The sequence below is a fragment of the Mauremys reevesii genome, linkage group 3 (assembly GCF_016161935.1).
Source record: "Mauremys reevesii isolate NIE-2019 linkage group 3, ASM1616193v1, whole genome shotgun sequence".
Classification (NCBI taxonomy): Eukaryota; Metazoa; Chordata; order Testudines; family Geoemydidae; genus Mauremys; species Mauremys reevesii.
The window spans coordinates 25,504,500-25,530,802 of record NC_052625.1 but is presented as its reverse complement, the minus strand read 5'-3'; the positions used below and the strand labels follow the sequence as shown (position 1 = coordinate 25,530,802).

Genomic DNA, 26,303 nt, shown 5'->3' with positions numbered 1-26,303 from the left:
TTTCTCTCGCACAATAAACAACTGTGTTCAAGGCTCCTGTTGTTGTTTGTGACTTCAGAAACCATTTGCTCTCTGCTCTGGTCCTCCTCCACCCACTCCTTGCTGTTGTTGAAGAAGTTATTTTTTAGCCACTTGGCTGGGGGTTCTGGGAATGTCTTCCCTGCCCGGATCCTAGCAACCTCCAGGGCATGGTGTATGGCTTGTCGATAGGAGACCAGCTTATTAAACGTGGAGTGGCTGAAATGCTGTCTAAAAGCCATCAGACCCACCAGCTTGTCTGTTGAAACCTCAGAGAACTTCCCGTCCCCAAACCATTGCACCCAGCGCATTCCGGAGATTGCCTGACATTTGGACATGACTCTGTAGGAGACGATGATTGCAGACCACCAGGAGAAGCCCTTCATCTTCCCCCACACGAGCTCCCCAATTCCAAAATCTTTCCCATCCTGGTATTGCACCACTTCCCCTGCAACTCTGCTCTTCTGCTCCCCAGTGACGAGCTTGAGGGATCTGTTCTGGTCTTCCTGGGTGCTGCTGGCAGACGTGGTACTGCTGCACTGGGAGGACTCCTTGGAATCATCCTCAATGAGGTCGATCGGGGTGCATGGACACACATGGCCATCCTCCTCTTAGAGCATCGATTGGGAGGCAGAGACTCCAGGTCATTCTCTTCTTTAAGTTTCATTTCATGGAGATTCAGTCCTGCCTGAAATATCATGCGAGTGGGAGGCTTCTGCCTCAGGCTGGTCTCCCAGCTGGTAGCACTGCGCGGTCACACCTACCCCAGCCTACCCCTTGCTCCCATTGCTCATGAAGCCTAGACAGTAGTAAGGAGCAGTTCAACTATAGGCTGAGCAAGTGCAGAATGGTGGTAGAATGTGCCTTTGGACGTTTAAAAGCTCACTGGCGCTGTTTGCTGTGGCTTTGGTGTGACAGTTGTATGTGTTTCTCTTTGATGCAAACCCACCCCCTCTGTTGATTTTAATTCCCTGTAAGCCAACCACCCTCCCCCCTTCGAAGTAAAGTAACTATAATCATTTTATTAATTTTTTTAAAATGAGATAACGGACAAGGTAGCCCGGGTGGGTGGGGGAAGAGGGAAGGACAAGGCCACATTGCTTATCGTAGCCACACTAAAAATCAAATTGTTTGAATGACAGCTTTCTGTTGCTTGGGCCATCCTCTGCAGTAGAGTGGCTGAGTGCCCAGAGCCTCCCCCACCATGTTCTTGGGCGTCTGGGTGAGAAGTCTATGGAACATGGGGAGGAGGGTAGGCGGTTATACAGTGGATGCAGTGGGAGTCTGTGCTCTTATTGGCTTTCCTGCAGCTCCAACAGACACTTCATCATGTCCATTTGCTCCCCCATTAGCCTCAGCATCATGTCCTGCCTCTGCTCTTCGCGCTCACTTAATTCTTTCCTGGCCTCTGACACTGTATGCCTCCATGCATTAAGCTGTGGCCTATCAGTGTGGGAGGAGTGCATGAGCTCGGAAAACATGTCATCGCGAGTGCATTTTTTCCACCTTCTAATCTGCGATAACCTCAGGGACGGAGATGATAGGGAGAGTGTAGAAACATTCTACATTCTACGATTCTGGGGGGACTGCATGGTCACCTGTCCTGTTGAGTGCTGCTGAGTTCGCCATGCTGACCAAACAGGAAATGAAATTCAAAAGTTCCTGGGGCTTTTCCTGTGTGCCTGGCTAGTGCATGGGAGTTGAAAGTGTTGTCCAGAGTGGTCACAATGGAGCACTCTGGGATAGCTTCCAGAGGCCAATACCATTTATTTGTATCTGCACTATCCCAAATTTGACCCAGGAATTGGGGTAGTGCTACTCCCCTCACTGGGGAGGAGTACAAAAGTCGATTTTAAGATTCCCTTTAGGTCGACGGAAGGAGGTTGGTTGCATGGATGCAGTCATTTTTAAATTGCCCTAGCGTGGCTAAATTCGACCTAACCCCGTAATGTAGACTAGTCTAAGAGCTGAACTCCAGGCATTAAATATATAAATGACTAAATCAACATATTTCAGTATTATGCATATTTCCTTCCATTAGGACTCTTTGGCTGTTTTGCTGAAAGCATTCTGATATTTCTATCTGATTTCTATTTATTGATACGGAAACACATTAAATTCTATTAGGTAGCTAATGTATTTATATATGATTTATATATGATTATTTATACATAAGCTTAATAATGTTACAGAAAAATGTCTGTATTTTACTCTCTTTCCCCTGATTTCTTCATGGCATATTAGTTTTATGACAAAAATATACTGGTTTACTGACAGTGAAGCTGAAAATCTAATCCTGGTCTTTGTTCATGTGGCAGAATGGGGACAGGACTCCCATATGAATACACAAACCAGTTCTTCACTATTTTGACTGATCTGAGATCCAGTGCACAGAGAGGTGGAGAGGATCTATGTCAGCTCCATGGACAGCACTCACTGAACATAGGAATTGCCACACTGGATCAAACTCAAGGTCTATCTAGTCCACTAACATGTCTCTAAAAATGACCAGCACCAGATGCTTCAGAGAAAGGTGCAAGAATCTGATGGTAGGAAGGCAGCTGTGCGGTACTCTGTCCCGCCAGTATTTGGTCTCATCCTGATCTCTAGCAGTTAGCGATTGCTTTAAACCAGTGGTGAGCATCCTGCAGGCTACACGCGATCCATCAAGGTATCTGCTGGCGGGCCACGAGACTGTTTACATTTGCACCGCCACCTGCAGCTACCAGGGGCCGTGGTTTGCCGTTTGCGGGCAATGGGAGCTGCGGGAAGCGATGCAGGCCGCAGGAATGTGCTGGCCACCGCTTCCTGCAGCTCTCATTGGCTGGGAAAGGCAAACCGCGGCCACTGGGAGCTCTGGATGGCCATGCAAATGTAAACAAACTGTCTCACGGCCAGCCAGCAGATTACCCTGACAGGCTGCAGATTGCCCACCACTGCTTTAAAAACTGAGTCATCAGGTTTATATCACTTCCAAAAAATGTTCTGGTTATTTTTTTTTTCATCCGAATAACCCATCTAATCCTTTTAAAAATCTTGTTAAATTCTTGGCCTCAATGAATTCTTGTGGCAGTGATTTCTGCATTTTAATTGCACATTAAGTCAAAAAGTATTTCCTTTTATTGGTTTTGAATATGTCACCCTCCTCAATGTCATTGAATATCCCCTTGTTCTTGTGTTATGAGACAAGGAGAACAGAAGTCCCCAATCTACTTTCTTTAGAGTATTCATTATTTTAGATAACTTTTAACACGCTCTTATTCATCTCCTGCCTGAGGTAGACAATTCCAATCTTTTCAATCTCTCTTCATCTGAGAGCTTTCCCAGGCTCTTGACCATTCTCTTTGCCCTTCTCTGAACTGCCTCTAATTCTGCAATATCTGTTTTGAGATGGGGTGACCAGTGCTGCACAAAGTATTCCAGATGAGCTGTTCAACAGATGAGAAACTCATGCAAGTGTACTGTCTCTCCATCTGGAGCAGCTCTTAGCATATCCTGGTCCTGCTTCTCCCTGAACTGGGCTATAAGAACTCGCTTGCAATGCCAACAAAGGTGGGGAAGGCAGAAACAGGATCAGGACCACAGGGGAAGAGGAAGTCGGAGGGGCTTCTCTGGTTCTTTATCACAGGGGTAGCCGTGTTAGTCTGGTTCTGTAAAAGCAGCAAAGAATCCTGTGGCACCTTATAGACTAACAGACGTTTTGCAGCATGAGCTTTCGTGGGTGAATACCCACTTCTTCAGATGCAAGTCTGGTTCATTAGTTTCTGATTTTGGCTTTATATATTACATGGCCTATACTTTTAATTAAAAGAAACGTGCCTGGAGCCTTATAAATCTAAATAAATCAATACGTATTAAGGAAGATAATCTTTTGACTGGTGAATAGTGAAATTCCAAATGAATACCATTTGGGGGATGTTTATACTGAAACATAGACTGAAGCAACCTTTCCATAAAGATGTTTTCTATTAAGCTAGATACAGCGTTCAATTGATGTACAATATTAGTACAGTAAAAGCTTTATCTGGCATTTTGAGGGAATGGGGGGTGCCGGTAAGTCAAAAATTCCAGTTAACTAAGAGCATCAGAGGGGTAGCTGTGTTAGTCTGGATTTGTAAAAAGCGACAAAGAGTCCTATGGCACCTTATAGACTAACAGAAGTATTGGAGCATAAGCTTTCGTCTGATGAAGTGGGTATTCACCCACAAAAGCTTATGCTCCAATACTTCTGTTAGTTTATAAGGTGCCACAGAACTCTTTGTCGCAGTTAACTAAGAGTTATACTTACCGATGGAGGGAGGGAGTTTGGGTGCAGGAGGGGGCTTGGGGTCAGGGGTTGGGGCATGGGTTCTGGATCTGGATCTGGGTGGTGCTCACCTCAGGCAGTTTCCCGCAAGCAGCAGCATGTCCCTGCTGCTCCCAGGCGTAGAGCCTTTATAGAAATGGAGGCAAAAAGGAACCATCTGAAGTGAACCAAAGAAAAATATTTGCTCTGGCTCTATGAAGAAGTTATTGTAGTTCCTTGCTGGAGGGTAGAAGATTATGCCATGATGGTTTATTAATTTCACAGCAAAAGGAGGAGGATTCTCCAAAGATTGTTTGAACATGCTTTAGAAATGCTAGATCACTACTGTCATTAAAAGGCCATTCCTGTTCATTGATGTTAATAAAAGGGTATTACAACAATGTTTATTACCCTTTCACCATGTAAGTGAGCAAGTATAACCTTTTACTGATGTCAGCAGAAAAGTGTAACAACTCTTAGTAGAACAACGGCATTACAGGTAAGGTTGGCAACTTTTCCAATGAAGAGGTCAATATGAATGCTTTATTAATGTATCAGTGGTCAAATGTTAATCTTTAACTGCTTGATAGTGCCCCTTTAATAAATAATAAAAAAATTCATAAATGGTGTCTTAATATAGGAAATATTAAACCAGTGGTCTGGCCAGCTAAACAGGCATGGGATGAACATGACTAAGACTGAGGTAATGTGTGTCAGCAGAGGTGTCACAGGGAAACTGGATGTAGAGATTAATGGAGCATGCCTACACCAAACTGACCTGTTCAAGTACCCTGATGGCAGGCTTATGGAAGATGGTGAGCTTGAATGTGAGACACAGTCCAGACTGGGGAGTGCTGGAATAGTGCTGAATAACACCTCAGGTCTTGTGTATGACTCTGAAACTGAAAGTCCAACTGTTATAATACAATGGTACACCCCACCATGCCGTATGGTGTAAAAGCATGGCTGGTAGAGAGATGGCCTACAAGTGGTGTTCAAGATATCTTCACACAATGCAAGTTACATGAAGGGACAGGTTTTGAAATGAAATCATTAGGATGGAAGTCAAAGTCATTGATGTGACTGACGAAATCCTGGAAGTGTGACTTCGCTGCTTCAGACACATACTGAGGATGAATTAAGGGGGCCTGGTGAAGACAGCATGGAAGGAGATGTTGTCAGGAAAGAGACCCTGAAGAAAGCCTAGGAAGCAATGGATGGACCTTAGTGCCGCCTTGGACAGACAAATATGGCAGATACTTACAGGATGACCCGACTCCAGAGGATGGGCTGAGGGGAACAAGAAGTTTCTGACTCGTAGAGCACCCGATTGCCAGCTGGCACGCTGTTGTCATGATACTTACCTTAAAAGTGGCATGTAATATACCATTAGAAAATTAGTAACTCACTGTTCATTAATGTTCTTGTGTCACGTATGTACAGCAAACCCACAAAAAACTTTATAGCGGTGTTGGACACATGTGACTAAAATGTGTGTGTTTAAACCAGGAGTGTCAGGGATGTTGATAAACTGGTTTTCTCCAGACAGAGGAAAGAGACCAACACCTCAAACCAGGTGTGACCAAAGTCTATGTGATACTTATTTGTATTGGAGGTTGCAGGAAGACATCATTTGCATTGGAAAAAGCACCAGAAGGGGGGGAACCAGTATAAAGTCTACACTAGACAACATGGTGTCTACAGCCAGGAGGGAAACAGAACTTTATCTGAGGATACCCTTCAGAAGAATACATTTTGAAGATTTACTACTATAGAGAGAGGGGGAGAGAACCCCTTCACCTGAGAAGCCAAAGGGTCTGACCACTTTGAGCTCTGTGAAGGGTCTTGGCCAGAGATTCTGGTCAGCCATGCTGGAGAAAAGACTTGGTTTTAGAGACTTAGAAACATATTTTTATTTTTATTTGCTTGTAACCCTTTCTATCTTTATTCCTTATACTTGGTATCACTTAAACCAATGACTTTTTGTTTAATAAACTTGTTTTACTTTTACTAGCAGGGGCGGGTCTAGCTTTTTTGCCACCCCAAGCATGGCAGGCAGGCTGCCTTCTGCGGCTTGCCTGCGGGAGGTCCGCCGGTCCCGCGGCTTCGGCGTACCCACCACCTAATTGCCGCCAAATCTGCGGGACCGGGGACCTCCCGCAGGCATGCCGCTGAAGGCTGCCTGACTGCCGCCCTCACAGGGACCGATAGGGCACCCCCTGTGGCTTGCTGCCCCAGGCACACGCTTGGAGTGCTGGTGCCTGGAGCCACTGCTGTTTACTAGAAAGCAATCCAATACTTTGATTAAAACAGAGTGTTTGTTAACTCCAGTTAAGGTAGTAAGCTGCTGGGCACTGTCTCTTTAAAGAAGCAGCGAACCTAATAATGTCTGTAAGTGTTCAGCAAGAGGGCTGGACACTACAGGGCAGATGGTTTGGGGAAATTTGGGACTAGGTGGATGTTGGGGTCAACCTGCAAAGAGTAACTGGGCAGTGGAAGCCAGGGTGTGACCTGCATGTTTATATGCTGGCTATTGGTGTTAGGGTTGTAAGCCACAGTAGCACAGCATTTAAGGCACCCCAAGTTGCAGGGTAGGCAGTGACACAACCCCATACTGGTCTGGCTTGAATACCAAAGCATCATAAAGGTGTCTTAACATAGGCCCTAATTCAGTAAACACATGCTTAAGTTCCATTGAAGCCAAAGCTAAGCAATTGCTTAAGTGTTTTGCTGAGTCAAGACCATAATGTGTAATTAACATACGTAATATAAACTAATCTCTGTGTGGAAAAAAACAACAAACAAATTGGTCCAGGGATTGTGACATTAATTAGCACTAATTCAACTTCTCTAGATAAAGTCCTGGATTGAATGTGGTAGATAATTGTGTAGGCTGTTACCAGAAAAAACACAAAAAGAGGTTATGCAAAAAATAGAAGCTAACTGTATCAGTTTAAAAACACAACAAAACTCAAATGCACCTTTAAAGACCTATTGTATCCTAGGCTAAAAATAATGATGGAACACATTAAATACTTACATGCTATAGAGGATTCTGTTAATGATGAAATATAAGTATTTGTAACACACACACAGTACTCTTTCATATATTCAGGGCTTGTTCCACACTACTACAAAAACACGTTTTGTACATAATACCAACGGTTACAGGCAGGTTAGAGACCAAAATAATAGTTTGCTTACTGAGCTGCTTGTGGAGCTTTCATGATAGGCTGGTACAAAATGTATTTTTTCCTTCTCAAATGTATCAGTTTCTCAAGTGCATTAAGGTACATTTTGATTGTCATGTCATTCCAGCCAAAGCTAGTAGTTATATATAGGCCAGATCCTGCACCATCAAAGTCATTGGGAGTTTTGCCATTGACTTCAATGAGATCAGACTCTCAGTGATCTGAACAATAAAGTAAAAGTAAAATATGTATACTCCTTGTATACAGTAGAGGTGAAATCCTGGCCCCACTGAAGTTAATGGCAAAACTCCCATTGACGTCAATGGGAAAACTTTAATGTGTTGCTCCCCCGTATCATAAATAAATGTTGGTGGCCGTTAGTTAAAGTTTATTTAAAAATGTATTTCCTCTGCTATTTCTGTTCAGTAATCTTGCAGCTTCTTCCCTCTTTGGGTGATGTCCTCCCACTAGCCCTCACATTTACCAGTGTGAGAAGAGCTGATAAGTCTAGAAACCAGTCAGCATTCTAAATAAAGGTTTGTCTACTTAGCTCAGCAATTCAGTAACAATTTGAATGCAACAGGGAGAGCTGTTTTAGAAGTAACGTGAACTCACTTTCATCAGTGGAAGTTGTTTATGTGAATCAGAGAAAATGGAGCAAATTGAGGGCATATTTTAAACCTAATTGATTATTTTTAAACGCTGAATTTTCTGAGTTTTTGAATTTAAATCAGACACCTAATTTTACTGTATGCGTTTTATATAAAGGTCTTTGCTTTGCAATATATGACTTAAGGCAAAAGACTACTGTTTCCTATCATATAAGTATATATTCATGCTATTTTTCAATTTTGTATTATGTATCTGATGTAGGATGCATAATGAACAGAGATTTGGTTTTTGGATAAATATGGTAGATTGTATGTTGCAAAAGCCACCTGAGAAGTACTTATTATACCGTATATGGACAGTAGATACTAATCAAAGTGAAATATCTTAATAATTTTCATGTATTTTCTTTTAAATAACAAAAATGACTGAAATATTATGGATGAATAGCTACATTTCTCTTTTTTGCTAGTCACATTAGTCGCAGCATTGTTGTAGGAAGAGCTTAGAATATAGTGCCCATTGAAGTCAAAGAAACTTTTGCCTTCCATGTCAGTAGAAACAGAATCTAGGCCCATTGTGTATCTTTAAACTTTACCCGTTGACTAAGATTGGTTGAAAATTGAAGTAAATTGAATGCAAATATGATTAATCTTTAGATACTCATGTATTCCAAATTTATAGACCAAAGTGAATGTATTTTGATTATCATACCATAGCTACACAAAGTTTAAAAAGGGAGTGGACATTTGTATTAAAACAGAAGGCCCTTCTTACTCCAACATGATGTCAGTAATATAGCTCCTTAGAGCATACTATTGTTTTAAACAGAGGTCCTCAAACTTTCACACTGGTTGTAAAATATTATTTAGTGTTGCTGGACTGGGAGGAAAATGTCATACATCTGTAAACAATTAGAAGGCAATGGACTTTTTTTATTAATTAAACAATAAAACATCCTTAAATGTGACTGTGGGCTCATCTACACAGTGTGGCAAAACATGCTACAAGGGTCCTTTTTGTAGAAAGCTCTAATGGGTTGTTCTCTAACGTCCCCATGTAGACCCTGCTGGTGTGCTCTAAAAGGTACTGAATTCACGTTAATGTCCTGCCCTGTAGAGCACTTTTCCATGCCATGTAGACAAGCCCTGTATGTGTGGAAGTCAGATTCCCTGGGTACTTCCTGCAATTGTCATATGCAATAAGAACTTTTAACAATTAAGTAAATCCTCTGTGGGGCCACTGGTGATCAACAATATCATTTATAAGATCTTTTCAGCATTGCAATGCATGAAGATATCCAAGTTGTGTGTGTACTTTAAATCCTCCAAAATCTTTTAACCTTTCTTTCAAACATAGTGACCATTACCCATTTTGGAACTGGGATTCATTCAGTATAATAACTACCACTGACTTTAATGGAGCTAAGATTTCATCCTTAGTTCATACAGTCTGCTTCTCCAACATGATTAGCAAAAGTTAAGATTTTAGCCATAGTTAGTTAATTATTGTTATAGTTAACCAAAGCCTTTACAAAACTGGTTTTATCTTTAATTGGAAAGCTTTCTGGAAGCCAAAGAATAGACAAAAATATTAATACCACAAGCACCTTTCTGCTCAAAAAATGCTGGTATAAGAAATTAGAATGTTTTGTTCAACACTAGGAAATTAATACTTCATTATACCATGAATTTTATAAATTCATATGAAAATTCAAAATACTCAGAACACAGTAAGGCATTAATACTACATAAAATTAAGCACTTCCATACTGGCACCTTAAATAATTGTAAACCTAAAAAGAATGTAGCAGGAAACACACTTCTATTTAAAACATTTTAGAGTTATTTATGAACATCATAATATATAGTATATATTAAATAATCCATTACATTGAAATAATATTGAAATTCAACAAAATGAATGTTAACGAATGTCACATTAAGTTCAGTTCTATGTACCATAACTCTGAAATTAAAGACATAAAATACACTGGTCAGACAGACGAAGCATCATTGTTGAAATTTTGATTTATGGTAGTAACTAAAAACAGTTTCTATTACAATAACTAAGCTTCTACTTATTAGTAAGCAAATGATGTTGGTACTGTATAAATGAATACTAAGAAGAAAGGAATTACAGCTGTGTAACACAGCTTGCCCTGATTATAGCCACTTTACTACTATTTTATATGATTACATTGATTTTGAAGCCAGAGGATGGAAAAAATGAACAGGCCAAGTTTCAGTGGGCACTCTGAGTGCTCCAGAAGTTTCCTATTGACTTGCTTGAAAACAATGCTTATGAATCAAGGGCAGAATTTAGCCCAACATCTTTTCTTCCATAAATGTATACTTCCTAAAAGTAACAGATGTTCAAGTAAACTATTTAAACAAACAACAAATGAGAAACCATCTCAGTTTAGAATAGTGTTGCAAGTCTGACTCTTGAATTAACATTAGCATTGCTAATACTCTGAGAATTGTGGAACTGCGCATGATGTATATACACTCATATGGATGTTGTTCATTGCCATAGTTTCACAGGCTAGCTAACCTTCATATTGGAAGTAAGCTGGCAGGCTCTTAGACGATATACTCTTTTAAAATCAGAAGAGCACAAGTTGTTCAGATATTTGGTTCCTAGTCTTTCAGATAGAGACTGTAGGCAAATGTGATCTAAATATATGAAACATTCTACATTATAGTTTGAGTCTAAGGTAAAGTTCATAGTGCACGTAATCTTTCATGCATTCAGATTTTAATTAGAGAAAATATATAGTTTAAGGAAATCTCTGAAACTGAAAGACTACCGCTTGCTTTCTCGGGTACTATGTTGTCTACTTTCTTCAATGCAGTGTATCTCAGACCCATTTAATGTAATCCAAAATGCTTAATACAACTGAATTTGCTTATCTAAATTTAAAATGAAGATTTATAAACAATAGGACTGATTCTACTCATTCACATCACCAGGAGCAGGAGCAGGACCAGAGTTGGTAAAGCTGCAGAAAATCGCAAATATTGTTACCTTGAACTGTGACAATGAAATATATAAATGACAAATTTTAAAGAACATCCTGAGGAAATATATGTGTACTATACTAGGATGCAGCAATGCAATTGCTGGCAAGGACAAAACTCCACTGCTGTCATTGTGTGTATATATGGTTTTCTATCATTCACTTTGAGCATGAATGTAAAGGTTAATAGAAGGCAGTTGCTTACCTTGGCACACATTTTGCTCGCTTTGCTCATACCCAGTTGCACACTGTATTTGGTGAGTTGGATTTGGAGGTGGTCGATGAGGATCAGCAGGGGTCCGTCGAATGACATTGTTTCGTCCACCAGTGGATTCAGCAGCTGTGTCTTCTCGCCCATTATTTACAATAATTTGAGCTGTTCTAGGTAGACAGAGGTATCCTCCATAGTGGTTAACACATTTCATCCCACCTTTGCATGCATCTGGGACAATTTCACATTCATCAATATCTGTGGTTAGCAACAACACAAGTCATGTTTTAAAATGGGACCTTGACAGACATTAACATAAGTAATGTAACAAGGCATGCAAGCACACTTGTATTGTCCAAAACGTCAAAACAGGGGATGTAGAAGATAATAATTCTTTCACTTGTAAAGATTTACTATACCTTTGCACCGCTGCCTGACAGGATCCCATTCATAGCCATCTGTACATTGCTGTATAGAAAAGAGATTCAGAAAAATGACCGATTAATTCATAGTTTAAATACTTCATGCACTTGTTATTGCTACAGAAAATTGTGTTCTGAACAAGCAATAACCAGGCTGGTTATATATTTTTGATAATATCAGGGAAATAGATCTCAGTGCAATACTGCTGTGTAACAAAACTAAGCAGTAGTTTATAACAGGAAATGGATAATCTTTTCCTAAATGTTGGCATAATGTCTATTTTAAATTGACAAATTTAGGGCCTGATCTTTTAAGGTAACATGAGCTTTCTCTGTTCCCAGGGAAGTCAATAGTTGCAGAAGGCTCTCAAGATCTTGCAGGACCAGATCCTAAATTCTTTGACTTATAAAAGTGTAGATGACGCTCCAGTTCAAGACCTTGATCCTGCCAAGCCTTACCCACATGAGTAGTCCTATTGATGTCAATGTAACTATAGTATTGCCAGCTTAAAAATAATGAGTCATGCCCCAAATCATGAGATTTTTAAAAATAATAAATTGTGGGCTCTTTTTTATCTGCCTTCTTGATTTTGAGCCATTAAGGTTCATGTTCTTAAGCTTTTCTCTGCAGCCAGGAGGGCTAGAGACTTACTCTATTTTTTTAAAGAAGAAAGTTGAGATCCTCACATAATCATATGACTCCAGGAGCTTGGGCTTTAGGAAAAACAGCAAGTATTGTGAGACTCATGATAAAATTGTAAGTTGCAACACTGGGACTACTCATGTGAATAAGACTTTGCAGGATTCAAATGAGAAAAAACATGCAGTCCATGTATCTATTCACATCAGTATGGACTACAAAAGTGAGGAAGAGTTTGAGGGTTAAGGTCCCAGACTTTTTAGAAGGGCATCTTCCCTCTGCCCCAACGTATTCATTTTCTAGAACACAGGATCTAATTTTTGAGAGGCTTAATTATCATCTGACAATTATCATCTTAATTATCAATGACAATTAGTGGAAACTGACTGAGCATCATAGTGCTGTTGAAGTGCACGAGGATACAGATGTAAAATATCAATAGATAAACTAAGATGTAGTACATGTTTCTGTCCTGCTTGATATATTATTTTTCATAGTGTTGCAGAAAAGGAGTTGACTCAATAAATCAGCTGGTCACAGTGAGCCAAATTAATTCTTGCTGTATCTCCTTGGCTTTAGTGGAGCTACATCAGGGATAAATTTGACCCAGAGTGTTGATATCCATATTGCTCAATGTATTATGCTGAAGTTGTTTTGAGAAACTTGTTACTAATAGAGATTGAATCAGCAGTAGAAACAACAACATTTTGTTTATTCACAGGTGACATCAGTGATCTGCCAAATGTAGCAGTGAGCTGGAGGGAAAAGCCTCTAGTGTTAGGAGGGGGTAAGAGGACAGCTAATTGTATTATAATTCTAGCTCTCTAAAGGAATGACTACATGCTGAGTTGACACCACAAAAGTTACTGTAGCTATGAAAACCCAAGCCCAAAGGAAAACAAGCAAATTCATGTATTTACTGAATCACCCAATTCCTGCTAATGCACAACAGAAGTAATGTATACTTAATACTAATGAGCCAAATCTGCTCCCATCAAAATCAATGGGAATTTTGCCACTGACTTCGGTGGAACCAAGATTTGGCCCTAACTGCATATAGTACATGTATCAAAAATATTAGAGTAATAGGGGTACGATTTTCAAAAGCAACTAAATCCCATTTTTAAAAGCGAGTTAGGCACTTAAAGCCTAAGTCCCACTGACATTCTATGAGGTTTGGGCTTCTAAGTGCTAAAGCCACTTTGGAAAATGGGACTTGGTAGCCTACATCACTTAGAGGCTTTTGAAAAATTTATGGTAGGTCTAAATGAAACTAGGCAAGCTTACTGGAAGAATGCTAGATTTTTTTTAGGGAATACACAATAAAAAATGGAAAATGAGCCTGGTACTAGGCATAATCTCACTTTTAAACATTTTATAAATTGCTTGTTGCTGTAACATAAGTAATTATAACATATAGACTGATTCTGCAGCACTTACTGAAGTGAGCAGTCCCCTGACTTCAGTGAGACTACTTATGTGAGCAACAATTGCATGATCTCAGGCCCTTTGGCCACAATCCTACAATTTGTTCCACAAGGACAAACTTCTCTGCTTGTGTGGAATCCCACTGATTTCAGTGGGGCTCTGTGCAGGAACAGCAGTCCACCTACATGAAACAAGTTTCAGGATCAGGGCCTCTGTTTGTAATAGGGGTCAAATATGAAAATGTGTTGTTTTTTTCATGATCCAAGCCAACGTAAACATTACTTTGCCAGTGATATTCATTACAAAAGTAAATGAGCAAACATAGATGAAAAAGTAACATATAAAGGAGACAGCCCTGCCCCTCTATTCTTATCACTTCAATTTTAGGGTGTCAGTAGAACATATTTCCAATATTTTATTAGCAGCTGGTCACAGCCACTCAAATAATTGTTCAAAACTATTCTTGACACTGATGATATACCAGCTAGAAAATTTTGTAATTACATACAGCATTAAATGTTAAGACTACCATTATGAAGTACTTATATTTTGTTAAACCACCTTGAAATCTCCCAGCAGAAATGGAGCAAAACATTTTGATTAATAGCCGACATATATGATGTTTCATATATTTGTAATTAATGTAATACATTTGTTTTAAATAAGTCATATACAGTATTTCTGTAATTTTGAAGATGCTTGGGTGTCTTATTTCATAGAACTTGGAATAGCATATAACAATATGTCATAACCTTTTCTGTTATGGATGACATTTACTTTGTACATTTATGATTTTCCAGTCTATTTTGTGCATCCATAAAACAAAACAAAAATACTTCCAGAGGGTTCAAATCTTTCTGAAAGGTAGGGAAAAAGCCTCATCTTATAATTTTGTTCAATTCATATAATTCAGTACCTAAATAAACCTTTCAAAACAGAAGGTATCACCAACAAGTTCAAAGTCTGAAACTTGGTTTCACTATAAAAGCACCTTAGTCTAAGATGAAAATACAAAGTCAAAGAACTTTGAATTGAACACTATATTGGAAAAGAACTACGGTTTCTCTGTCAAGGGTTAATTAGAAAAGAATCCCTGCTAAGCAATAAGTATCTTAAAGTCTATTAAACCTTACCGTGTATGTTATAGTTTCTTCAGTTTCCTGTGAATTTACTGTAGTAAGAGTGAAAGCAGCTAAGAACATAACTGTCAACATCATGAATCTTGAAAGAAAGAAATAAAACAAAACAATTTTTAGCACCTTTTATTGTTAAAAAGCTAAGAATAACCAGCTATAGGGGCATATCCCACACTCCTTACTAGGATAAGACTTCCACTGAAGAATAAGGAGGGCAAGATGGAGCCCTTGTTAGATTATGAGAAAGTGGCTGAGATTTAGCAATGTCTTAGCCTGTTTTATCTTTCCCCAGCTGAAGTAACAGACATTAAAATAATATAGCAATTAACACTGCATCACACTCAAAACAACATAACCCAAGTACTATACATATTTACAACATCCTCACAATTATCTGATTTGGTTTTAAAATTAATTTTCAAATGACTTCATGTCCCACCAGAAATGTGTGTGTGAGAGATATAACAGGTAAAAGAACCAGGGGAAAAAAGGGTAAAAATGGGATTTACCTGGATCCTGCCAGTTTTTGTAAACAACCCCCATACTGTACTATCAAAATAGAGACTAAGTCTAGCCCTATCTACGGCACCAAAAAATCCCAGACCCTGATGAAACAGCACTGCAAAATGATAGATCTAGCACCTGCATCCTGACAATTGTTGGCCCTAGTCCCCCAAACTGCATCATCTAAACAGATAACAGGTTTAGCTGCTCTGACTGCAACTTAAAAATCCAGATCCTGAGGTACCCATATGCAACAGTCCCACAAAAACTCTGATCTGAAATCTAGATGCTGCTGGGTCTTGCCCAATTTTTCCACAAACCCAGAAACTGTACCACCTTCCATTATTCCACCAAAACAATCTGGATCTCCATTCACCCAGGTACAAGGAAAGCTACCAACAACTCTCATTTGGCATATGTACTCTGCTGGATCTGGCTAAGTGCTGGCTGCCTACTCCCCAATTTCCCATTTAAATGTATGTTTCTCTTAGTCCACCACAATCATCTGGAACCCTATGTATTACAGTGCAACAGTGCTGCAAAAACTTGTATCCAGTGACTAAATCTGGCTGACTTTTGGCCATGAACTTCCCAATCGCACTATTACCACCCAACTGTATTTGACCCTTCATTTCAAGGAATTAATTTATGTTTACCAACATACTGTGGCCACAAAAAATGCTTTTTGTGGCGCTGCTGCACTGGGGTGCATCAGGGTCAGGGTTTTCAAGGTTGCTAGGAGCAGCTAAACATGTTCTCTGGGTGTTCAGATTTGGGTCAGAAAATGGGAGATCCGGCAGCATCCAGGTGCGGGCTCCAGAGCTGGTGACACTGTTGTGCCACGATGTGCCTGGGGCCAAAATCTGGCAGGATTAATCTTTTCCCCAAGTCCCTGGCAGAACCAGTTTATAAACTAAGCGTGGGAAGTTCCAATGTATTCCATTCTCAGAAGGTTTTTAAAAATAAACCCATCTAGTCACCTTCAGTTCGGGTTACTTCCTATTTCAATTAACTCAGAAAAGTTCTCTGCTCAACCTTCCCCCATGCCCTGATTAACGTTGCCAGCGTCGGCCAGATTCCAAGCAAAGCAGTCCCCCATCCCCTGCGCACTGAAGAGGGGGCACGGGGGAAGCCAGCGCCCCGACCCCGCGGGAGTCGTATTCAGCCCCGAGCCCCGTGATCCCACTCCCGGTCTGCTCGGCCTCTGGTGCCCACAGAGCAATTCACCAGCAGCTCTCGCAGGACTGTGCCCCACGCCCGCACTCACCCCACGGCGAGCCGTGCGCAGTGCGCCCCCAGCTCCTCGTCTCCCGCGCGGGCTGCTCCGGGCGCCTTACCTGAGCGCACAGCAGGGCTCCTCTGAGGGCACCTAGGAGCGGGGCTAGCCTGGCAAGCGCCGCCGGGGAGGAGAGCGAGTTTCCGCAGCAGGTTGGCCCCGCGCTCGGCTCCCAGCCCGTCCTCTCCGCACGCTCGCAAGGCTGCCTGGCGCGCCTGCTCCCCCCGCCGGCCTGGCATTCAGTGACAAGGGCCCGCTCCGGTGGTGTCTATTGAACGCCCCCTCCCGGCCCCTGCTCAGTGCATTAACCCCCTCGGCTAGGGCGCTCGCTGCGGGGGGAGGAGAGACAGACGAGGGATAGGGAGCGCTCTCCCCACGCCCAGCGGTGCCACCCACAGGGGAGCGTGTCACCTTTGTTAAGAGACCCCAGCTGCTGCCCCTCCGCACCTGCCCCAGGCTGCCGCAGGCTGCTCCGAGGCTAAGCGAGAATAATGTGAACGCGTCGTTATTTCGGAAGCTCCGGGGGGCGGGCTGTCCCCTTCCAGACAAAATGGGAAGAGCCCGATCCTGCAGAGACTTCAGCACTCAGTGGGCCAATTTGGTTGCAATGGGACTGCTCGTGCTGTTCAAATTGAGCATGTGCCGGAGTGTCTTCAGGAGTCGGACCACTGTGTGTAAAGTTCCTCACAAATGTAAGTGCTTATCGGAGTTGGGGGCTATAAAAGGCAGGTCCCTGCCCCAGAGAGTTTGCCATTGGAAGTCAGGCACATCTGCATTAGCTGCGGTGGTCAAAAGGACACAGGGTGCACTAGAATGGAGATTAATATGGAAAACATTATAATACCATTATATAAATAAATGGTGCAGCCTCATTTGGAATACTGTGTGCCCTAGCTAACAGAAAAAATGCAGAATTAGAGGGAATGAAGAAAAGAGTGATGAGAATGATGAAGGGCTTGGGAAAACTCATATGAAGGCCGAAAAGATTAAGGTTATTTACTTTAGAAAGGAGATGAATCAGAGAGGACATGATAAAAATATATAACATGATGAATGGTCTAGAGAAGATAGATGAGGAGTTTCCATTCTCTCTGTCTCAGAACACAAGAACAAGAGGGTGTTTAATGAACTGAAAGATGGCAAATTCAAAACCAATCAAAATACTTTTTTTCACACAATGTATAATTGAACTGTGGAACTCATTGCCACAGGATGTTGTTGAGGCAAAAAACTCAGCAAGATTTAATACTGGATTGGATATTGATATGGCTAACAGTAACAACCAGCATTGTTATAGTGAATGCTAATGTGCATTTTGGAAGATGTAGTAAACCTTATAATTCAGGGTTTAAGGTAAAGTCTAATTATTAGGGATTAGGAGGAGACATAATGTGGGGAGCAGAGTAAACTACATCTGTCTAAAGTGGCTTGCACTCTCCTTTGAAGCATCTGATGTTGACCATGTCAGAGACAGGGTACTGGACTAGATGGATCATGGCAATTTTTGTTTCCTGTGTGAATACCTTAATCATGCACTGAGGCCAATGGGACTACTATGTGCGGTTTTGTCGGCTTGGACCTGATCCTGCAATGAATTCAGCATGGGTGGATCTTTATAACTGACTTCAACAGGGAACTGCCCAGCCACCAGGATCCATCTATGCTGAACCCACTGCGACACTGGGGTCCAAATTAATGGAAAAATTATATTTGCCTTCCTGAACAAATAATAAAAAAAAAGAGATGAAGAGGTTTTCCTTACCCTTGTTTTTTAAAATACACCATTGGGTTGAGGCCAAACATGGAAAGGAGATTTTTTGGATAGCTGTGAATGAAGACAGGATTAGAATGAGATGCCTTGCAACCGTCACTATATTTTGTCAACTCTAGGGGGTTGTACTGCTTTCAATATACTGGGGTAGTTCAAATGGTACAACTTTTGCTTGTAGATAAGTGCTTGTACATATGCTTAACTTTATGCACCTGAGTTGTTCCATTGGGACTACTCATGTATAGAGCTAAGCACAAGTTTAAGTATTTGCAGGATTGGGGCCGAGTTTTTAGAATGTTAAAATAACCCCAAAATCCTAAAAAGACAGATGTATTCAAATCTTTTCATAAGCCTTTTTGTAATGTAAAATGTGTTTAAGAATTATTACTATATCCATCCCTTGTTTTCATGCGGCATTGTGCAATTTTTTTTGGAAAATAATTTGAGTGAAACAAGCAAAAGTAAATTTAAACAAAATAAATTAGTTCACTTTTGAAAACTTAATCCAGCCTAAGACTCTTCAAGTATTGAGTAGTTTTTTTACAGCCAATCCATTTTGAATTTGAAAAAGCATGGGTGAATTGGGTAAAAAACAATCATAAATCAGTAAACAAGAAGAAAATGAAGCAACATATCAGACCTCCAGCTGGAGAGCCTGCCAGAAGAGCACGATTATTGTTAGTAGTAGTTGTAAATGTTTGTAAGACTCAAAGGCCCTAATTGTGACTGGAGTCGACTTGTGAAGAGTGCTGTACAAAGATATAAGTGCAGTGAGGGCTTTTCCTGTACAAAGATAAAAGAGATGGAGGATAGGGGGCTTTCTTGGAGGCCAGTCCAAGACTGTGGAATATACTCCCACAGGAACTAAGGTTCGTCACACACCTCACCATTCTCAGTTTTAAGTGCAAGATGCCCTTCTTTGACCTTGCCTTCTCTAACATAAACCCATAGGAAGGTGTGTAGATGTATTTTTATATGTAACCCTTCTGCCTGTCTGAGTTGGCAGCAACAAGGGCCGGGTTCGGTATCTAGGGGATCCGTTTCAATAACACAGTGCAAAACCAGCCCAAGTCCCCACCCAGTGATCTGGGACAATTACATACTTCCCCGCTCCCGCCCCGGGCAACTCTAAGAGGCAATACTTCCCCTCTCGCAAGCACAGAGCAAAATGTAGCAAAATCCTTTTACTAAAGAAGGAAACAATGCTGCATTATGTTGGGGAAACACCACAAACAGGATTCATAACACCAACCATGAGCAAAAGACCCACCCCCAAGTAAGTTTGGCAGTATCCTTTTCCCCTCAGGGTCTTAAGTCCAGCAACCCAAAAATATCACCCAAAGTCTCAAAAGTCCAAAACCCCAAAAGTCTCTTCAGTCCAGCAACCCAAAAATCACCCAAAAGTCCAACAACCCAAAAGTCTCTGTCCCTAGTCAGTGCAGCCCCAGAGTTCAAAAATTTATCTGCAGAGTTTTACCTCCCAGCCTGGGGTGGGGGGGTGCAGTGGTGTTAAGGGGCACCTTACATGGTCCGAGGCCGACTGCCCCGCCTCTCCATGGGGTTCTGCTGCAGCCTTCACCGTGAGCCACTCCACCAGCCGCTCTGCTCCACCAGCCATCCCATGAGCTGCTCCAGCCATTCTGCGAACTGTTCTGCTCCGCCAGTCGCTCAGCAACATATATTGAGCGCCCCCCCAGCACTCAGTGATTTCAGCTCTTAGTAATTTTAGCTCTTAGTGATTTCAGCTTGTAGTAGGGGAGCCTCAGTGCTGGTGCACCATTGGCCCAAAGTGTATTCAGCTCAGTAGCTTGTAACTAGACTTCTAACAGAATGAAAATTAGCTCTGATATTCTACAGTAAAGAGAGAAGAAGGTGTAACTGGTATTTTAGGCCTTCAAAGGGGACCCATACCATCAGGTACAAATATCTGCCCCCAGCCTCTCTCAGTTCACTGGGTTTTGGAACCCATGTCCCTTGTCTAGCGAGTGCTACTTAGTTGATTGCAAGTCCCTCTGTCATAAAACAGTTTCACTGTCCTTGGTTCACATAATCAGCGTAACAACACTTTATTCTTCCTGCCCCAATAAGAGCAGCCAAAGTGACCATTTGGGCTGCTGCGGGCTCATGCTAGGCGGGGTAGGTGTGCTTATGCAAACAAGATCAGCCCCTGAAGTTCTTTTCCACAACTCGCCACAATTCACCACCAGATGTCAGGGTAGAGCTCATCCTGACTCTGCTTACATATATATAAATATAAAAATTCCCAAACAAAATATTCCACTGCACACATGGGACAGATATGCAGTCACATTGCTTAATGCACAACTGAAAGGTGCTTAGATAATGTGGTGATGAGCTCAGTATAAAGAACCTATCTAGAACAGAAGAGTGTAGGGTTTGGGGATATAATGTTACAAAGTCAATGTATATGGTGAAGAACTGGCAGAGCTTTACTAGTGACATTTTGTTGGTGGTTTTGTTTTGTGTTTTAATATGTTTAATTGGGGTACTGGTAGGGTTAGAAATGGAAAAATCAGTAAGAGTTAGGGCATAAGAAAGGAAAGTGAAGAAGCATGCTCACAGCTCAGCACCTGCCAGCCATGATCAGCAGGCATCATGACAGAGGTGAGTCTTATAGAGGGATTTGAAGGAGGATAAGGGAGAAGTTTATATGGATTTTATCATTCATAAGAGGCAGATGGGAAAAAGCAAGAAGTGTTTATGGACAAAGCTGACTGGTGGGTGGTAAAGGCTGGGAACATTGGAGTGAAGGCAGGGGTTGATGTTGCAGTGCATTACTAGATCAGATGAGTAAAGCAGAGCTAAGTTGTAAAAGGCCTTAAAGGTAAAGTAAAGGGGGGATTTTCAAAAGGGCCCAAAGGATTTAGGAGCACAAGTCTCACTGAAAATCAGTGGGACTTGTCTTGTGCTCCTGAGTCACTGAGGTGTTTTTGAAAATCCTATCCAGGAAACTTGTGGTTGATGCAGAGCTGAAGGGAGAGACAGTGGAAGGACTCAAATAGGGGAACGGTATAGGCCAAATGAGGAGCCAGGAAGTGGGAAGATGATTTTAGCAGCAGCACTTTGAACAGACTTGAGGGGAGCAAGGTTGCAGTGGCCAAGGCCAGAGAGGAAGATGTTACAGTAGTTAAGACAGGGAGGCCCTTTCTCTCTTTGGTATCAACAGAAGACTATTAATGGGGAGGCTCAAAAGACTCCTTCAGTGCCCAGGTAAGCTCAGGAATCATTAGTTTATGACATCTGGTGTGTGAGGTGTTAGGCCTTCAAGCATGGGACACCTGTACATATGAATGCCTTGCTGCTTTGCCTTTAGAAATAAGAAGTCTGTTAGGGGTTTCCACAGAGATATAGAAACTCTCATAGGCTGTGTGGTTCCCATGGGAGGAGAGAGGAACAGGTTCAATGCACAGGATTCTGTGCACTCTATCTGCTCTATCTCTCTCTCCTCCTCCTCCTCCGTATCCCTGTGCAGGGGCTGGCACACTGGTAATCCAACTGCTTCTCTGAACTCAAGGACCACTCAAAGGTAACGGTGCTCTGCTCCCTGAGATCCTCCAGGCTATCCTTAGAGGAAGGGGTGCTGGAACAATTTGTATAGTGGGAGTGCTGAGAGCCATTGAACCCCCAGCACCCCTAATTCCAGCACCTGTGCTTGGGGCTAGATATATGGAAAAGATAATACTGTCCTGGGCTGTATTATTATTTATGGGGAATCCCCACAGTACAGAAGTGGGAACAATGCGCAACATCCCTGTCTCAGACAATTCTTCTCCCATCCTTCCTGCTTTCCACCTCCTCCTCCTCTCCTGAAGCCAGTGGGATTCCTCTGTGGAGCTTGGAGGGTGGGGAATGTGGAGGAAGTGGTTGAGTATCCTGTTGATGGAGGAGGAGGAGATATTCATGCCAAAGGACACCCCTCTACGTATGGATGATAAGGGCCAATGGATAGCTCAACGGATGTGCTCCTGCAGGGGTTGTGCCTGCCTGTGGCATAAAGCCACCTGAGCCTCCTGCTGGGGTAGTGCAGTTCTGCATGGCTCCCTAGTCACAACTGAGTCCATAGGGAGTGGTGGAGGCAGGCTCTTCGTTAACAAGAGTTTTCATCTCCTCTGCAGCAGCTTATGAATCACTAACACAGATCAGAGAAGGCTGAGATTTTTTGACCTTCCGTGGCAGGCTGATCTTTCCAGATAAGCTTGTTAGAGGCCTTCAGAAATATGCACGGCCTGGTAGGCAACAAATACTCTGCTGAAGCTGGTCAAGAGCATGACTATTTACATAATCTACTAAATCCCCAGTTTTAAAACATGTCTTGCTTTATTCAAAACATTAACTCTTTGTTTGACCTCCATATACTGCACTAATTCTTATTCAGTGAACCAAATTTATGTCTCTTTTCACTTGCTTTAGAAGAGCCATGTTAGCATCTTCCAAAGCAGCTTTAGAAGCACAGTATATTGTCTTGTTTCTTTCTCCACAGCAGTTTCTATGGTTACAGGTGAGTGAGGCTCCCTCTAAAAATTCAGGAGTTGAAGTTCATACAGTTCATTGATAATTACAGCATAGCAGTGGCAACAAAATGTGGTACAAGAAATGTATGATCAACACAAGTTTTTAAGGGCATTTGGCACCTATTTTCATGAAACTGGCAATTTAACAAGCTATCATTTGACAAAAGCCGTTTCTTTTCCTCAAAGTGCATATAAAGCTTCCAGAAACAGAGGTTCAAAGTGTTGCATAGGTTTTAACTGCATGACTCCTAGATTGGATTCATATCAATTGGATGCATGTGGCTAATGCCCTACACAGTGCTTTGGAAATGTTCTGGTCAGTGCTTATATCCAGTAGCATAGACATTAGGAGAAAACAATTTTGTCCTTGCCTCAAAAGAAGTCTTCCCAATAATCCGATGGATGCAAAATAATAATATCTAGAATACAGATGTGATAAAAGCAGGGGTCAATGAATTTTGAATGTGTAAGTCTTTCATCTCAGGGGATCTGGATTCAAACCTAGATTAAGTCAAAAAGAAAAAAAAGCAGTTTGGTCTTAACTTAGCACATAAGGAAAATTTTATCTGTACCACAAAACTATCTCAGATAGTCCCTGCTCTTGAAAAGCCTAGGACTGAGGAATACTGGCTGACCATGTACCCTGTAGACAGTGCTATACATTCACTGAAATACACCTCCACAATATCCCAAGAAATATTATTTCCCCTTTTATATTAATAACCATAATATCTTTTTAAAATAGAGATAATAGGTCCATGCCATAGTCCTGTAGTCTGGAGGTTTCCACTGACTTTATTGGGGCTTTAAAGGGCAGCAGGATCCACACCCTTGACAATTTGAAGAAGTATTTGAGAGAGCTGAGTGAGCGTGTTGGTGTGACACTCTGTACCTTGGGGGAACACCCTACACCCCCATGTTCATCTTTATAAAATGACTGTGTGGTATCCAATGCAAAGTTTGTCATGTTGGGTGTCTTCGGAAGGCTCATCATGCACTGAGCATTGTTATTATAGTGATGTTATAGTAATAGTTACTGTAATTGTTATAGTAATGTTATAGGTTATAATTTCACGTATATAGTAATGAGGCTGAAAGTATATCCTCATGGCTTAAAATAAGATCAGGCAAAAGCTCTCCAAGAGTGGAGAGGCAGTTCACACCTCATCAGGGCATGTATGGGACAAACCCAGCCCAGCCTAATAGGAATGAAGGACACTGGCCTAGACAGCAACAAAAGAATCTGTTGGACTCTTGACGGAGTCACCCCTCCCTTCCTTTGATTAGTTTGGAACTGTGAGGGAAGAAAGGACATGATAAAAGGGAGAGACATTTGCCATTTGTCTTCCACCTACATCTACAGACACCACACCAAAAGACTGAAGCACTGATCAAAGGGGAGAGCCTGGCTGAAGAGCAACCAGCCAGCCTGTGGTGAGAAGCATTTAAGTTTGTATGGGCCCTGAAAGTGTTAAGATCAGCTTAGAATGTGTTTTGCTTTTATTTCATTTGACCAAATCTGACTTGTTATGCTTTGACTTACAATCACTTAACATTTATCTTTGTAGTTAATAAATCTGTTTGTTTATTCTACCTGAAGCAGTGTGTTTGATTTGAAGTGTGTCAGAGACTCCATTTGGGATAACAAGCCTGATACATATCAATGTCTTTGTTAAATTGACACACTCAAATAAGCTTGCAGCGTCCTGCGGGCATAACTGGACACTGCAAGACGGAGGTTCCTAGGGTTTTGTCTGGGACCGGAGATATTGGCTTGAGTCATTCGCTTGCAAGTAGCTGGGAGCAGCTTACATGCTAGAGGCTGTGCGTGAACAGCCCAGGAGTGGGGGTTCTCACAGCAGAGCAGGGTAAGGCTGGCTCCCAGAGTCAAGGACTGGAGTGACCTAGCAGATCATTGGTTCGAATAAAACCAGAGGGGAATGTCATAGTTGGTTGCCAGTGGATTACCTGTTATTTTAGAAATATGAATTAAAGTTAAATTACATGTTCAAAGATGTCAGTGAAAAGTGTGGTTAAACCATTTATTTCACTATAGTCTTTTTTCCCCCCACTCTATGATATTGAATCCCTTAGGACAGATCCTGCCAAAATTCACTGCTGGCATAATGCTTCCTACCATGAGTAGTCTCAAGAGGTTGGTCCCTAATTAATAACTCCATATCATATTTATTTTTTATCCCACTTTTCTGATATTAATGTACTTGATTACTCTCTGCTTCAACTAACTGATTTCCACAATGCAATTATTTTAAAAATAGGATTTTCATATATTTTGCTCTAAAGTGTAAATGTATTTATCATTTATATTTATCCTTTTTATGTATCACTTATACAGTATTTCCACATTAGAGCTCTCAGGCCTGATTCTGCAGTCACTCGCACCATTGCTCAGTCTCCCTTGACTTAAGTGGTGACACTCCTGTTACATCTGAGTGGGGGTGAAATCAGAAGCACTGGTGGCCCTTTATGCTTGCCTTGCTACACCACTGATTAATGCATGAAACAATCAAGTGCAGTTCCCTGTTTTAGATGTCAGTGACCTCATCATCTATTGCACAGAACCTTGAAAATTGATCTTGGTAGGTCAAAGCTTTCCAGTTTACCTTTAAAATATGTTTAAGAAAACTTTCTAGATCATCTTTAAATGAGGTCAAGTATCAGAGGGGTAGCCGTGTTAGTCTGGATCTGTAAAAGCAGCAAAGAGTCCTGTGGCACCTTATAGACTAACAGACGTTTTGGAGCATGAGCTTTCATGGGTGAATACCCACTTCGTCAGATGTATCACCCACGAAAGCTCATGCTCCAAAACTTCTGTTAGTCTATAAGGTGCCACATGACTCTTTGCTGCTTTAAATGAGAGTGGCTGCATGGTCAGCACACCTATTAAGATTATGTTTTAAAATCTGAGGATTTGATCCTGCAAGATGCCAAGCACTCAGATCTCACTGACAACATATGGGATTAAACTAAATCAAAGAGAGTGAAAGGTACCCAGCACCTCACAGAATCAGGCTGCTTCATACCAGAGATGAATCTGAACAAACCCTCAAACTTTGAGGCTCAATTCTGGACTCTGCAGCTCAGGCCTGTCACTTAATCTAAGGAGCCTGATTCTCCATTGTGTTATGGCCCCTTTATGCCGATCTGCTCATTCAAAGGGCATTAAATAATGTGAATCTAGCCATTGGAGAGTTCCCCTGGCATGGCGCGATCCACGGGTGATGTAGAACTAGCATA

At 41.6% G+C, this 26,303-nt stretch overlaps 1 protein-coding gene across 4 annotated transcripts in view; it reads right to left on the bottom strand.

The window, feature by feature from the left end:
- Positions 1–17,221, bottom strand: part of EFEMP1 (EGF containing fibulin extracellular matrix protein 1) — a 92,800-nt gene extending 75,579 nt beyond the window's left edge. The window contains exons 1-4 of one of the 4 annotated variants that reach the window (XM_039533064.1): positions 17,154–17,221; positions 14,960–15,047; positions 11,756–11,804; positions 11,331–11,594 (exon numbers count right to left, since the gene is read on the bottom strand). In XM_039533064.1, coding sequence (XP_039388998.1) covers positions 11,331–11,594; positions 11,756–11,804; positions 14,960–15,043 — 397 coding nt within the window. In that variant the 5' untranslated portion in view covers positions 15,044–15,047; positions 17,154–17,221. Of the gene's footprint in view, positions 1–11,330; positions 11,595–11,755; positions 11,805–14,959; positions 15,048–16,733; positions 17,045–17,153 lie in introns of those variants that run through there. The other 3 variants (XM_039533062.1, XM_039533061.1, XM_039533063.1) reach the window with 3 other exon arrangements.
- Between the last annotated feature and the right edge of the window lie 9,082 nt (positions 17,222–26,303).